The following is a 14505-nucleotide window of genomic DNA, read 5'->3' on the forward strand; positions in this document are numbered from 1 at the left end:
TTGAGCCATTTTCATTCATGGATGTCATCTCACCATCCATTATCTCCATAGACCCAACCAACCTTCTTGATTGTCATATTATTTTGCACTTAGTCATGGACATACTATTCATGAACATATGTCAATTAAAATAACAGTTTAGAGAACTCCTTTCCTTATGCAAGCATGTGTTTGTCACAATAATTATTTTACCATAATTCCTCCCTTTACCTTTTGCACCTTGTTTTTTACTCCAGAACCTTTGGCTATTATTTTATAACAACATTGTTTGCAAAGTTAAATTCCAATCGTTCATATTTTCTCATTTATACTTGTTGCCATATTTGCCCATCTGCCCATTTGAAATCTTTCTCATTTTGTTCATGTTCTTTATTTATGCATAGGGCCTCCTTCACTCTCTTATCAAAGCCTCATGGCTTTCCTGCGCCACACGACCAATGTTCCCAAGGCCCCCAAAGCATGAAAACGAAAGCCAAAATATAAAGAAAAAGAGGGAAACAATAAAAAGAAATAAATTCATGACAACAGTCACAAAGTCACAAAACAAAACAACATTCCCATGCACAAGTCAATAGTCAAAGGACATTGCAAACATAAATCATTCAAGAACACAAAACATAAAATCTTAAACAACTATAAAAACTCAATCCCCATGAGTTCTGATGTTCCCAATGGTTCATGAATAAGAGTTCAAGAATTTTCCCACCATTCATACATGTTGCACCATGCCATAATATAGGCTTCTATCATTGCCATTGAGTCTTGCTATGGTGCCACATGCACTCAGTTGTTAGTGTCATCCATGCAAATTACACATTGGTTGTTGCCCTGCCATGTTGTATCCAACATGTTGTCCTACAACTATACACATATCTCATTTATTCATTAGTCACATCTTAAAAATCTAGGACATAATTAGGCATACTTATTTCCCAGCATAATTTCCAAAATCAAAATTTTTCATGCACATAAGCATATCAGTTCATTTGTAATCATTCCTACATAGTTTTAGAAATCATGGTTTTACCAAAACCATTACCATGAATTACAATTAGCCTCCTTACCAGGGCCATCAACATCAATCGAATACCAATCTCTTTAATGAGGCTATAATTATAAAATTTTAAAACTTAGCTTTTATCATTTTTGTAGCCAACCTTCTTTTTCCAAGCCAACGACCATTGCATCTTCACTTATTTTGTGATAGATCCCATCCAATCCAACCGTTGAACCTGGAAGCTATGATACCACTTTGTAACATACCCCCTATTATTCTCCACCCAATTAAGGTTAGTAGGAGGAAATTACTATGATGACCTCACTCCCATAGTCACATCAAGGAAATGGGGTATAAATATTTTGTCTCTCTTCTACCCTTTCGAAACTCAAAACAAATGATGTCATCACATTTGTCTCATCGAAATGATTTCGACAATATAAACTTTGTCCCAATTAAACTCTAGGATTTCAATTTATGACCTTCAAGATCTTTATTAGTTTGAAATTATCATCCTTTTTTTTCCCTTGCCATGTGGCATGCTTGGTTTTCTTATTCTTTATATCTATATATATACCCAGTCAACTTAGAAACAAACCCTCAAAAATCCCACAGAACCACTATAGCAAGGCTTGGAACCAAGTTTCGAATAGGCCAGTCCCAACCTATGTGACAGTGTTATATATATATATATATATATATATATATATATATATATATATATATATATATGCAATCAAAGGAATAGGCTCAAACCTTTCTTTAATATCCACCTAGACCATCTCATATATATATATATATATATATATATAGTGCAATCCCACTCGATTAGCCCCGACACTTAAGTTCTACGCAATGCGACCAACCTCAAGAATTTGCTCCCAATAGTTTAATTCTTTGCGGCATTCGTTCTTCGACCTCTACACATCATCCTAGATTTTGAGTCATCCTAGTGCTCCACAATCGATGCACAAGTGATGCCTTTAGGTAACAGACTCTGGGAAGCAAATTTTCACGCTAACTATAGTATCAATTTTTTGTCTCTATGGCCCCACTTCCGTCTTTTGAATGATGCATAGGCTTGCTCTTTCCAAGTGGTTTCTATGTCCTCTCGCCATCCAAAGTGTAGGCTCCAACTAACCTTGACCTTTTCCATATCACAGATCCTCCATGTCATCATGGTCCCTGTCATCTCGACACTCCCTTCACATGCTCCTCCTTTCACTGCTTCTGATTCCCGACTCTGGTTAAGTGACAGGCTTCTGTTGAGGCTAAATAAAACAAGCATAACTCTGCCAATGTACTTTGACCCCGACTCCATTAAAAAATTCAATGCATGAGCTTTATGATGGCTATTTTATAAGCATGGTGCCTCTGACTTTGGTTATGGGAATTAAAGAAGCTTCCATGACACAATGCTTCTACAACACTGTAATATGTGTGTGTGTGTGTGTGCGCGTGTGTTCAAGAATGGAGCGAAGGGATTTGCAGAAGGATTGGTTTGGTCATAAATTAACTTAATTACACCACATTCCATATGGTCTATGCTATCTTATGGGTATGTATGTGTTTATATTTATTTGTGTGTGTGTGTGTGTGCACTTCTATAATTTGTGTGCTTATTATCCCTCCCGCACACAACCATTAGTATTAGAATTCCCTGTGTTTTACATTCATGTGAACGTTATCTTGCCTGAGCTTGGAACTAATAAAACAAGGCTTGATTGCTAACCTTTCAAGTGCATAAAAAGAAACTTGACAAATATTTTTCCATTCAATCACACTTAATCCCATTGGGCCAATTTCAAACTAATAATAGTTCAGAGATCTACAAGGCTCTTGAGCTAATGATAAGAAGCAAAACAAACTCATGAATACACGCGTGAATCCATTCATTTACTTAGGAATTACACAAGAAACCAACATTTCTTAAGCATGTAGGAAATCAGCTTCCATAACACATTACATGTATTGTACCAGCACATTGAACCCATACCAATACAGGCCTTAAGCCTACACATTTAACATATACTTGAAATTCGAGGTGCAAAGCTTGAGTATACTTATTTGGTTAAATGTACTTAGCAGCTGAGATTGGGACTCCAACTCTCCACCCAACCATAGACACGTTACAACCACTATCACTTGTAGTTGTCACCCTTGAGCCAAATTCCAGTTCTTGAGGATGAGTTCTTTCAGAGGAACAACTAAATCTTCAGCTAAAACATGGTATCTAAAGGCGCGTTGCCTTCACCTACCAGTTGTTCAAACAGTCAATGAACCAATGAACTTTCATTTGTACACAACGAATGCCAATGACACATTTTAACTAGTATCACAGCTGAAACAGGGTGTCCCAAGGCAACACCACTTTCGCCCACCAGTTATCTAAGCAGATTACAACATTGCAACGTCATAGCAGAGATCCCAACACTGTGAGTGCAACCCCTTTCATGAGAATATTTCCTACTTAAATCAGAAGGTTCCTCAACTAGCTAAGCTACCAAGGATTACAAGGGGCATCCTTCCATTGGTTGTTCACCGGTAGAAGTAAGCATCAGTGTTGTTCATACCCAGAGGCAACACATGGTGGTTCACCAGCCCCACAAGCACCAAGATGCCCTTTGCTCCCAATAGTTATATTGATCAACCTAGCCCCCCTTCCCAGTGGGTTCCCTCAGCTAGTTTTTCTTCCACTACTTTTGTGCACCCCCCAAGAGATAGTTTCTATGCATATCCTCTATACTTCCCTGAGAGTACACAGGAATGAATGCCCTCCTTTTCGAACAGACTGATTGTCCATCATTCTCCATGATTGCATGCATGTCAACCTGCGAGGACACCACCACCCATTCCTTCTTCTTTTTTGTCCTTTGTTGCTTGTAACTGTTTTCCAAAGAGAACATGGGCACATCCTTGTTTTGCAGCTAAGCTAATACACAGTCATTAAAAGCCACTCAGTGAACCCATGACCAATATTTAAAACAACCAACTCCTCAAGAAATGGAATCTTTGTCACTCTCTCATGCATTTAATAATTCCAATTATTTACAATGAGAAAAAGATTAACTAAGGGATATTAAAGTCCCTTCCCCAATACGAAATTATTAACCAAGAAATATCACACAAACTCTAAACTATTCGAAACCCCACACCTTCCTAAAGCATCTCCCAACATCATTTTTTTAAAGTAAATGAAAATCTTATGTCATTTTTATATAAATATTTGTGAATAATTATTAATTAGCTACATTTTATTTATTATTATTAAAATTTTAAATTGAAATAACATATAAATTAATTAAAAAAAATATAACCAAAAAATATTATTTTGTAATTCAATAATTAGTCAATTTAATTTATAATATAAATTTATATACGTAAATATAGATAAATAATTATTATTTAATTTTCATAAATTTATTATAGCTAAATATATTTATATAATATATTATATTAGATTAACATAATAAATATATTATATTAGATTAACATAAAGGATTTTACCAGCTTAAATTTATGATATCTTTAAATTTTTTAAATAATAAATTTTATCTAAAACCTTTAAAATGTGAAGTTTTGTTAGTGTGATTGGATTTTTAGAATTGTATTTGTGATATAGTTAAAGTTATAAATATGGAAATAAAAAAATTCTATTCATATTAAGAGTGTGTATGAGATACCAAAAAACACTTCAATCATGTTAAGAGTGAGTAGTTAGTGTAATTTAAATTTAATGCAATGCTATAATAATTTTAACCATTTAAATATTTTTGAAATTTTAACCATTTAAATATTTTTGAAATTAATGTTATTAAATTGACAAAATTTTTTATTTTTAATATTTTAAATTAAAATATATATATTCTTTTAATATTTTAAATATAAAATTTATTATTTTAAGATGTTAAACAGATATAGAAATAACAACCAGCTTTAGACAGTTTTGAACATGTCTTAAACATAATTTTGAAGTGATAGGTAACTGCAGGAAACTTTGCAATGTACAAGATTCCAAACAAGGAATCTATGGCCTCTGAGCGTTGCTGCCATCTATCACCTATCACTTCAATTTTTTTAGACCACAGCTGACGTCTGTGAAAAATACTGCTCAAACACGCTTCCCACAGACTATCCCCGAATCCCCGATCCCTAAATTGTACACAGGTGCGGTGAGATGAAGTGTTAAATCTCATTCTAAATTTGATTATGATGGTTGAAAGTGGCCAGTCCTGGTTTGAACTCTCGTCTCGTTCCGCACATGTGAGAAGACTAAACCTACAGGCGCCCGTGAAGTGAATCTATCAGATATAGACAAATTTGAGAAATAGTGAAATAACCTGAGGTCCTGAACCATGTGCTCTTCTTATTTGCCCTGCCTTAAAAATGGAGGATCATACAAATGGTTCAAGATCTGTGCATGCCGATAAAGGGAAAAATGCATATTGTCAGCGGACACTTGCATTAAGCGACAAGAAAGTTACTTGGATTTACTGGTAAGGCTGTTTAATCTGTACCGTGCACTGGTAAATTTCCACCTTTAAATCACATCACGCTATCTCCAACAGTTCGTTTGTAGAAATAATTTTTGCAATCATACTTTGCGTGTGAACCCCTTCCAAGTCCATATAAGAAAAACTCAGGTGGGAGAAAGCAAGAAAGCCAGTCTTCAGAAAATCTTGGATTGTTGACGCTGAGAAGCTTATCACTCTACTCATGGAGGAGAGAATTTGCATATCCTGCAATAAGGATTTGGTGATCACGGCACTTTGTTATTGAATCTGCAGCTTACAAGATATCAAACAGTTTTAAAGATTGACAATATGCACGATCTGTTTTACGAGGATAAGATAAACAAGATTGCTAGCCTTATAGTCAAGATCCAAAATCTTTAGCAAAATCAAGATCCAAGATCCATAGCAGAAGATTCGGCATCAAGATCCAAAATCCATAGCAGAATCAAGATTCAAGATCCATAGCAGAAGATTCGGCATCAAAAAGAATATGAAAATAAGTTAGGGCTTATTTTCTTGATCCCTGCCGTTCAGCCTAGCGAACTTCATTAAAATCAAACAATCAATCAATCCGGTGAAATGGCCGCGAGTCCCGGACAGCAGATGCCGGCGAAATCTTCGGTTCTCATCAGACCGCCGATTGCAGTCTTGACTGTGACTACCTTCAGCCCCGGCAGAGACTTGAAGAGACTAGATTATTCCACCAGGCATCGCCCTGCAAGAGCGCGTTGGAGCTCTGTAATCCCGGACAATGGCGCTGGGTTCGAATCCCAGGAACCGACGTCGCCCGAGGTAGGTTGTATGGGGCAGGTTAAGTTGAAGCAAAAATTGGCGGAGGTGTCCAAGCACAGGACCGAGAAGAAGCCCCCGGCGAAGGGTAAGCTGTCGAAGTTGCGGAAATTTATCTTTGGCAGCCCTGGGGGAGGAAATTGTGAGGAGGGCAGTGATGTTTGTCCTACAGGGGAAGGATGTAGGGCCGCCTGCCCTACGCTGGGGCAGTTTAAACGATATGCCTCAGGGTCATATGATGTTAGATACGGCGACATCTTTGGTCGTCCACAGTCTGGATGGCTTTCTGACTAATGAGAATATTGAGGTTCTGAGTAGTTGAGAGTATAGTTTGTTTTTGCTGGTTTAATTTCAAAGATATGTATGATCTTTTTTTTTATAAGAAGTAAGATTTGGATTAGTAATTCTAGTGAATTCGGATTAATAATTGTAGTACTTTGGAGTACAGTTTGGTTTTCCATTTACCCATCTAATTCTAAGAGAAATATTTAACTCTTTTGATAAAGCTCAATAAGTAAACAAAAAATGTTAGAATTGAAGGACCCAATTTCAAAGTGATAGCAGATTTGTTTAGGTTACCTAATCAAGACCTTATAAATGTGGAAGACATGCTGGACATTATAAATGTGGAAGACATGTATTAAGATACTTGTCACTGTACTTGTAAAGCATGATTATGATTCATGGTTGGTATTTATTTGTATGAAAAATATTTTGTATGTTAAATTTTTTGGGTTGAAGAAGAAAAGATTTTTTTTGGGATTGTTTATTTTTTATTCATATATTTTAGTTTTTGCTACATTATCAGTTTTTTTGATTGGGTAAGTCAACAAAACTATGGTGGTTTATGAACTTTTATTTCCTTTACTTTCTTAAGGCCTGATGGACCATAAATGTTACTTTTTAAAAAGTTTTATGGTTTATTTTCCGAACTAATTTGTGTAGAATCTCCGGGGATTCATTGAAATCACAAGTTTGATAGGTGAACTTTTCACAATTGAAGTGCCCCAAAGATTTTTGAGAGTGTTGAATCCATGTATGCAGTGAAAAAACCAGTTTAAAGTGCCCCAAAGGTTTTTGAGTGTTGAATCCATACATGTAGTCAAAAAACCAGTGTAAACAACACAAATCAACATTTAACCACGTGAGTGCATGATGTGTCGGTCGGGGCGGTTGGTTTGCACACCCCCCGGCCGCGTTCGAATCCTGTGGGAGCTGCGCGATGCTGCAGCATATTTGTATCGGTAATGACGTATATCTGCTCGCTTCGGCGATACCGCTTCACCGATATTTGTATCAGTGATGATGTATATCTGCTCGCTTCGGCGATATGTGTTGTATGATGCTTCTTCAGCCGGGATGCACTTCCCCCGAATAAAAAAAAAAAAAAAAAAACAAACAAACAAACATTAACCACAAATTTTATCCCCAATTAAAAAAAAACATTTAATCACAAATTTTATCCCAAATTCCAATCAGAAATCCTCTATAAATTCTAAAAAATCACACTTAAAAATTACTCATTAAAAATAACAAACATAAATCATAATCATCTTATTATTTTAATTTTAATTTTATTATAATTAAAATATATATATATATATATATTCCTATTTTAAAGACCTTGAATTAAAATAAGCTTATCATTTTCATGTATGGAAAGAAGCCAAACCTCATGCGAAAAGTCCATATACAATGACTTAATAAGCCACGTGGCAATACATTGATGTATTTCATGCCGTACATATTCACTTGGTATGAAATTCGATTTTCTAAACAGCGTGGCAAAACATTATGTAATTCATGTGGTACATAATGATTTAGTGAAACACGTGGCAATACACTTATATAGTTCATGTGGTACGCAATGTCTTAATAAATCACGTGGCAACACACTAACACATGCTTTTAAGGATGAAGCGATCTTATCACGCTTATTGTCGAGTTAAGCAAAGATGACTTTTAAAACGTTCGAAATCCTTTTTGTTACGTTCTTTAATTAATTATTGAAAATCTAATTCCAATATTTATAGGAAATGTTTTCTGTTTAATTGATAAAAGACTTTTTTATAAGATTTAAAAAAAAAAAATTGTTAAAATTTGGTGAAAAAAATTGTGATTAAATATTGATTTTTGATATTTAAACTGGTTTTTTTGACAAAATATATGGATTTAACACCCTCAAAAACACCTCAGACACTTCGAATATGAAAAAAATCTATGAAAAAAACTCTTATTTATCAATTGAGTTGTCTATAAGTGAGATTTTTGAAAAGTTTTCTAGTTTATATTTTGATTTAATTTCTCTAGAATTCGACAGGGATTCATTGAAATCACAAGTTTAATAGGTAAACTCTTAACAATTGAAGTGCCTAAAGGGTTTTTAAGGGTGCCAAATCCATATATGCAGTCAAAAAACTAGTTTAAACAACATAAAACAATATTCGATCACAATTTTTTTCACCAGATTCCACCTAGAAATCCGCTAGATAGTCCAAAAAGTTTCACTTATAGGCAACTCCTTTCTCAATCGAATTGTCTATAAGTGAGACCTTTTGAAAAGTTTTCCGGTTTATTTTCCAATTTAATTTGTATAGAATTCGGCAGGGATTCATTGAAATCACAAGTTTGATGGGCGAATTTTTCAGAATCGAAGTACCTTAAGGGTTTTTGAGGGTGTTGAATCCATATATGCAGTCAAAAAACCAATTTAAACAAGATAAATCAATATTTGATCACAAGTTTTTTCTCCAGATTCCAGCCAGAAATCTGCCAGAAACTCTAAAAAATCTCACATATAGACAACTCTGTTCTCAATTGAATTGTCTATAAGTGAGACTTTTTGAAGAAAGATCTAGTTTATTTTCCGGTTTAATTTGTTTAGAATCCGACAAGGATTCATTGAAATCACAAGTTTGATGGGTAAACTCTTCACAATCGAAGGGCCTCAGGGGTTTTTAAGGGTGCTAAATTCATATATGGAGTCAAAAGACCAGTTTAAACAACAAATCAATATTCGATCACAAATTGTTTCGTCAGACCAAAAACTCCAAAAAGTGTCACTTATAGACAACTCCTTTCTCAATCAAGTTGTTTATAAGTGACACTTTTTGAAAAAAAAATCCAGTTTAATATTTTATTTAATTTGTCTAGAATCCGACAGGGATTCATTGAAATCACAAGTTTGATGGGTTAACGCTTCACAATCAAAGTGCCTTAGGGGTTTTTTAGGGTGTTGTATCCATATATGCAATCAAAAAACCAATTTAAACAATAGAAATCAATATTTGATCACAACTTTTTTCGTTGGACTTCAACCATAAATCTGCCAAAAACTCCAAAAAGTCTCACTTATAACATCTCCTTTCTCAATCGAGTTGTCTATAAGTGAGAGTTTTTGAAAAAAAAAAAACTAGTTTATTTTTCGATTTAATGTGTCTAGAATCTGGCGAGGATTCATTGAAATCACAAGTTTGATGGGTGAACTCTTCAGAAACAAAGTGCCTGAATGGTTTTCGAGGGCGTTGAATCCATATATGCAGTCAAAAAACTAGTTTAAACAATAGAAATCAATATTTAATCACAAATTTTTTCGTCAGATTTTGACCAAAAACTCCAAAAATCTCACATATAGACAACTCATTTCTCAATCGAGTTGTTTATAAGTAAGACATTTTGAAAAGTTTTCCAGTTTATTTTCCAATTTAATTTGTCTAGAATCTAATAGGGATCCATTGAAATCACAAGTTTGATAGGTGAACTCTTCACAATCGAAGTGCCTCGGGTGTTTTTAAGGGTGTTGAATCCATATATGTAATCAAAAAACCAATTTAAACAACAAAAATCAATATTTGATCCAAAAAAAAATCGTCAGATTCCGGCTACAAATATGTATAACTTCAATTCAAATTTTCCTAAAGATTTAAGCAATGTAGGTCCTTTGTTTAATCCATGATTCACATATATAAAGTTTATAGTTGGACAAGTTATAATGTAGATTTTGAAGAAATTTGTTTGGGACAACAAACAACTAGCAAATGTCTAAATTGCAAAATAATAGGAAAAAATATTGTAAGTTGGAATGTAGACAACATTAAGGCAAAAGGAGAACTAGTGTGATATTTGTTGCATGACAATCCCAAAACAATAAGAAAAAAAATGCAAACTGGATCGTGAATAACACTGAGGTAAAAGGAGAACTAGTGTGATGTTGATTACATGACAAGGTGAATACAAGGAGGGGAACTAGTGTGATATTGACTACATAATTTATATGAATGACAATCTCGATAAATGCATTCTAGAGAGAAATCAAATTATTGATATCACCACTATAAACACTTCTAGCATATGATATGGGACTCTCTTAGTTAGAAATTGGGACTTGTCATCTTTGACTTCTATTCAGGACTAAATGACCTTCTGTATTATGAGTTGTCTGGGACATTAATTAGGAAATGAAGCATTATTTATGTTCTTGGGCTATGGAAGAGGCTTTTGCCATTGTATTTCAATTTAGTTCTATCAGACTTACTAGGTTAAGATTAGATCTTGAGGACAAGTGTAATCATTGTAATTGATATCATAGGGCACAAACTTTAGGTTCATTTTTGAAGTTTTGTTGTCTTTGACTATATAAGCATGATAGGCTTGAAGGTCTTGAGAAATAGATTAAAGAAAAATGGTCTGAGTGGTAATATTACAATCCATCTTAATAGTCCCTACACCTGTTGCTTAAATTTGTGGAAACCAATTGTTCTACAAGAGGTTGATGATGGCTAGAAGTTATTTAGGAAGCATATAATACCTAAACGTGCTTGTCTAATAGAGAGACTAGTTAGACTAAAAACTATATTGAATTGTTTCCAAAAAGTTTAACATGGAAACAAAAGGTTAATTTGGATTGTTTTGATAAAAATAACTTTCTATATCCTATATAACATATGCATTATGGACAACCATGGAATAAACTATCATCACATTGAATGTTAATAATGAATTTGCATAATATAAATTGAAACGCATAATGCTTAAACCTATAGCTACCCATTGAAACCCAAGAACATAATATCTTGTAAAGTATATATAATTTTTGTATTTCTAAGTTTCTAAATCTTAAAATAGAAAAACAATTACCAAAAAATTATAATCATTTTTGCATTGACAAGAGAAATTTGCAACAATTTGTATTGGTTGTCAATGACTTTTGGAGCAAAAGTCTCTTAGCCTACAAGAGCACATTTTAATAATAAAAAAAATCATTACAAAATAAATTGTCATATCAAAAAACTTGAAAAGATGACACAAGTAAGCATCAGATCATTAAACCATATGTAAAAAAAGCATGAAAAAAAATACACAATGAATGGCAACTTTCAAAATGTAAGCTATATAAATATGGTATACAAATGCAAATAGTGATGGCCAACATAAAATTATTGAATGTGTATAAGAACCTCCACATAAAATAAACATATTTTTATACATGAAGAATAGGATAGTTTGAATAATTTGTCGCATTATGCACCCTTCAACTTATAAAAGAGAGCAAAGTAGATCGGTTGATTGTAAGTTAACTATCAAATCCTGTTTGCAAATAGAACAAAATTGAACTTATTAGTTGTTTGGTTATACAAGTATATTGACCAATGAAATGAAACTAAAACTATTATTTACTTGACTATTTAGCTATGTATTTTTAGCATGATGAAAATACCTAATATGATTTTGGAGGTTCAAAACCATGCCCACTATTTTTTCTCCGTGTCATGGCTACTTAAATATTGTTTTTGATATCTTGGAAAGCACTCTTGAAAACTAAATTCAAATCAAGACAAAAGTCTTGAAATTTTTATGATTGTTTTTTCTTCTCATTGTTTTGCATCTTGTATATACGTATACAATTTGTCAGACTATTTAAGGCTAAAAACACGTTTAAGCATGTATGGTAGGTGCCTTGGTGGGGTTAGGGTGGAGGAGCGGGGTGATTTGTGGTGGTGTTAGTGTACCTAGGAGGAACTGAAGTATTAGCCTTCTCCAAGAGCCTAGGAAAAGCCACAAACAACCAAGATAAGGTGTATGCAATGCTGCAACAAATCAAACAAGTATTAGCCCTGAGTATCAACTAATTGATTATTGTGGGAGATTCAACCCTTATCCTCATCAAGCATCTACACTCAAGCACCTTCCCTTTAGACTCTAGACTAAGTTTGATCTTTTAAAAGGATCCATCTAGTTCTTGAATCCATCTTGTAATTTCAAGCTTTCCATGTCCTACCGCAAAACAACCATAAGGTTGATGCTCTAGCAAACCTAGCCATTAGGAAAAGACACAATTCAAATTAATAAGAGGGAGCTCCACATCCCCTTATCATGGTGCATATAACATTAGTAAGATTCCATCACTCGGAAATGACTAACAGTAGTCACAAGAACCACTTGGAACTCACAAGCATACATCACCTAATGGTATAGTGGTCTCTATGGACAATTAACATGATGCTCTTACATACAAAAGAATACATGGACTCACCAATTCCTTCTTTGGCTCACTTCAAGAATATGGGTTCACCCACAATGTATCTAGAAAACCTCAAGTGAGCACTCCATTATGATGATCCCTCTGCAAATTAAATTTCCCACTCTGTCAAGTTTCATGGATGCCTTTGCCCCAATTCCCTCTTCAAATTTTAGCGAGCCATGCCATTTATGTTAGATGCTCCTATTGTTCGACTTGATCCTCTAGACAACCTCTATGTGAACACGAGCTTCAGAAAATTTGTTAGTTGGATTAATGTGGTGTGTGGGACAAGGAATCATACAACTAGGAATGATGACATGGGGCTAGGTGGTCAAGAAGAAGACAATGTATTGCTTACCACTAAAATCTCTAATCTCTAGGATATTATGGCCCATATCCAACTACAACACTCTCAACTAGTATCTCAGTGGTCCTTTGCCATGGATATATTGATAAAATAGAGACAACAACTCTAAAGGGTGAGAGATTAAATCAAATCGCTTGTAAAGAGCATATTCTAATATGATTGTCCATTTACCCAATTCCATTCCAAAGGATATGTTTGGCCCCTTTTTATAAGCCTTCACAGTCCAAGTGGCTTTTTTATTAATGAGAATAATATGGTTTGAGTTAATAACTTGGGTGGTTGGAAGGACAATTTGTTTTTCTATTTACCTGGTTCAATTCTAAGGGATATGTTTGACCCCTTTTGATAAGGCTCCATCGTCCCAATGGCTTTTTGATTAATGAGAATATTTTGATTTAGGTTAGTAGTTCAAGTTGTTGAAAGCACAATCTATTTTTCTATATACCTAATTCAATTCTAAGAGATATGTTTAGTCCCTTTGGAAGAGTAAACAAAAATATTAGAATTGAAGGTGCCATTTTCCAAGTGATAATGAATTTGTTTAGCTTACCTGTAATCAATAAATGTAGAAAATATACATTAAAGCACTCCTAATTGCAGTGGTAAAACATAACCATAATTCATAGTTAGTAACTATTTATATGAAAGATATTTTGCCCGCGAAATCTTCGGTTCTCATCAGACAGCCGATTGCAGTCTTGACTGTGGCTACCTTCAGCCCCGGCAGAGACTAGATTATTTCACCGGGCATCGCCCTGCAAGAGCGCGTTGGAGCTCTGTAATCCCGGACAATGATGCTGGGTTCGAATCCCAGGAACCAACATCGCCCGAGGTAGGTTGTATGGGGCAGGATAAGTTGAAGCAAAAATTGGCGGAGGCGTCCAAGCACAGGACCGAGAAGAAGCCCGAGACAAAAGGTAAGCTGTCGAATTTGCGGAAATTTATCTTTGGCAGCTCTGGGGGAGGAAATTGTGAGGAGGGCAGTGATGTTTGTCCTACAGGGGAGCCTACCCTACGCTGGGGCAGTTTAAACGGTACGCCTCAGGGTCATATGATGTTAGACACGGTGACATCTTTGATCGTCCACAGTCCGGGATGGCTTTCTGATTAATAAGAATATTGGGTTCCCGTTAAAAGTATAGTTTTTGTTCCCCCGTTTAATTTCAAGGGATATGTTTGATTTTTTTTAAAGCTATATGTGGTTTTTTAATGAAAATATTGAGATTCAGGTTAGTAACTCTAGTATTAGCGTTAGTAACTCTAGTGGTTTGGAATACATATTGGTTTTCCCTCTACCCAATTCAATAGAAATATTTAG

General features: G+C 34.6%; 1 protein-coding gene and 1 pseudogene across 1 annotated transcript; both read left to right on the forward strand.

Moving 5' to 3' along the window:
* Positions 1-5079: 5079 nt before the first annotated feature.
* Positions 5080-6667, forward strand: LOC149265030 (uncharacterized protein At1g76070-like). The gene has a single exon (XM_089391235.1). The coding sequence runs from the start codon at positions 6091-6093 to the stop codon at positions 6592-6594; it is 504 nt and encodes a 167-aa protein (XP_089247361.1). The 5' UTR covers positions 5080-6090; the 3' UTR covers positions 6595-6667.
* A 7161-nt stretch (positions 6668-13828) lies between these two features.
* On the forward strand, positions 13829-14294 carry LOC149265031 (uncharacterized; annotated as a pseudogene).
* The last annotated feature ends 211 nt before the right edge of the window (positions 14295-14505 follow it).

The sequence above is a fragment of the Pinus tabuliformis genome, chromosome 6, assembly GCF_031772625.1.
Source record: "Pinus tabuliformis cultivar Carrire ecotype Pingquan chromosome 6, CPIR1, whole genome shotgun sequence".
Lineage (NCBI taxonomy): Eukaryota > Viridiplantae > Streptophyta > Pinopsida > Pinales > Pinaceae > Pinus > Pinus tabuliformis.

Excerpts from the sequence above, each read along its gene's own strand:
- LOC149265030 (XM_089391235.1), top strand. The coding sequence starts at position 6,091 with ATGGCCGCGAGTCCCGGACAGCAGATGCCGGCGAAATCTTCGGTTCTC.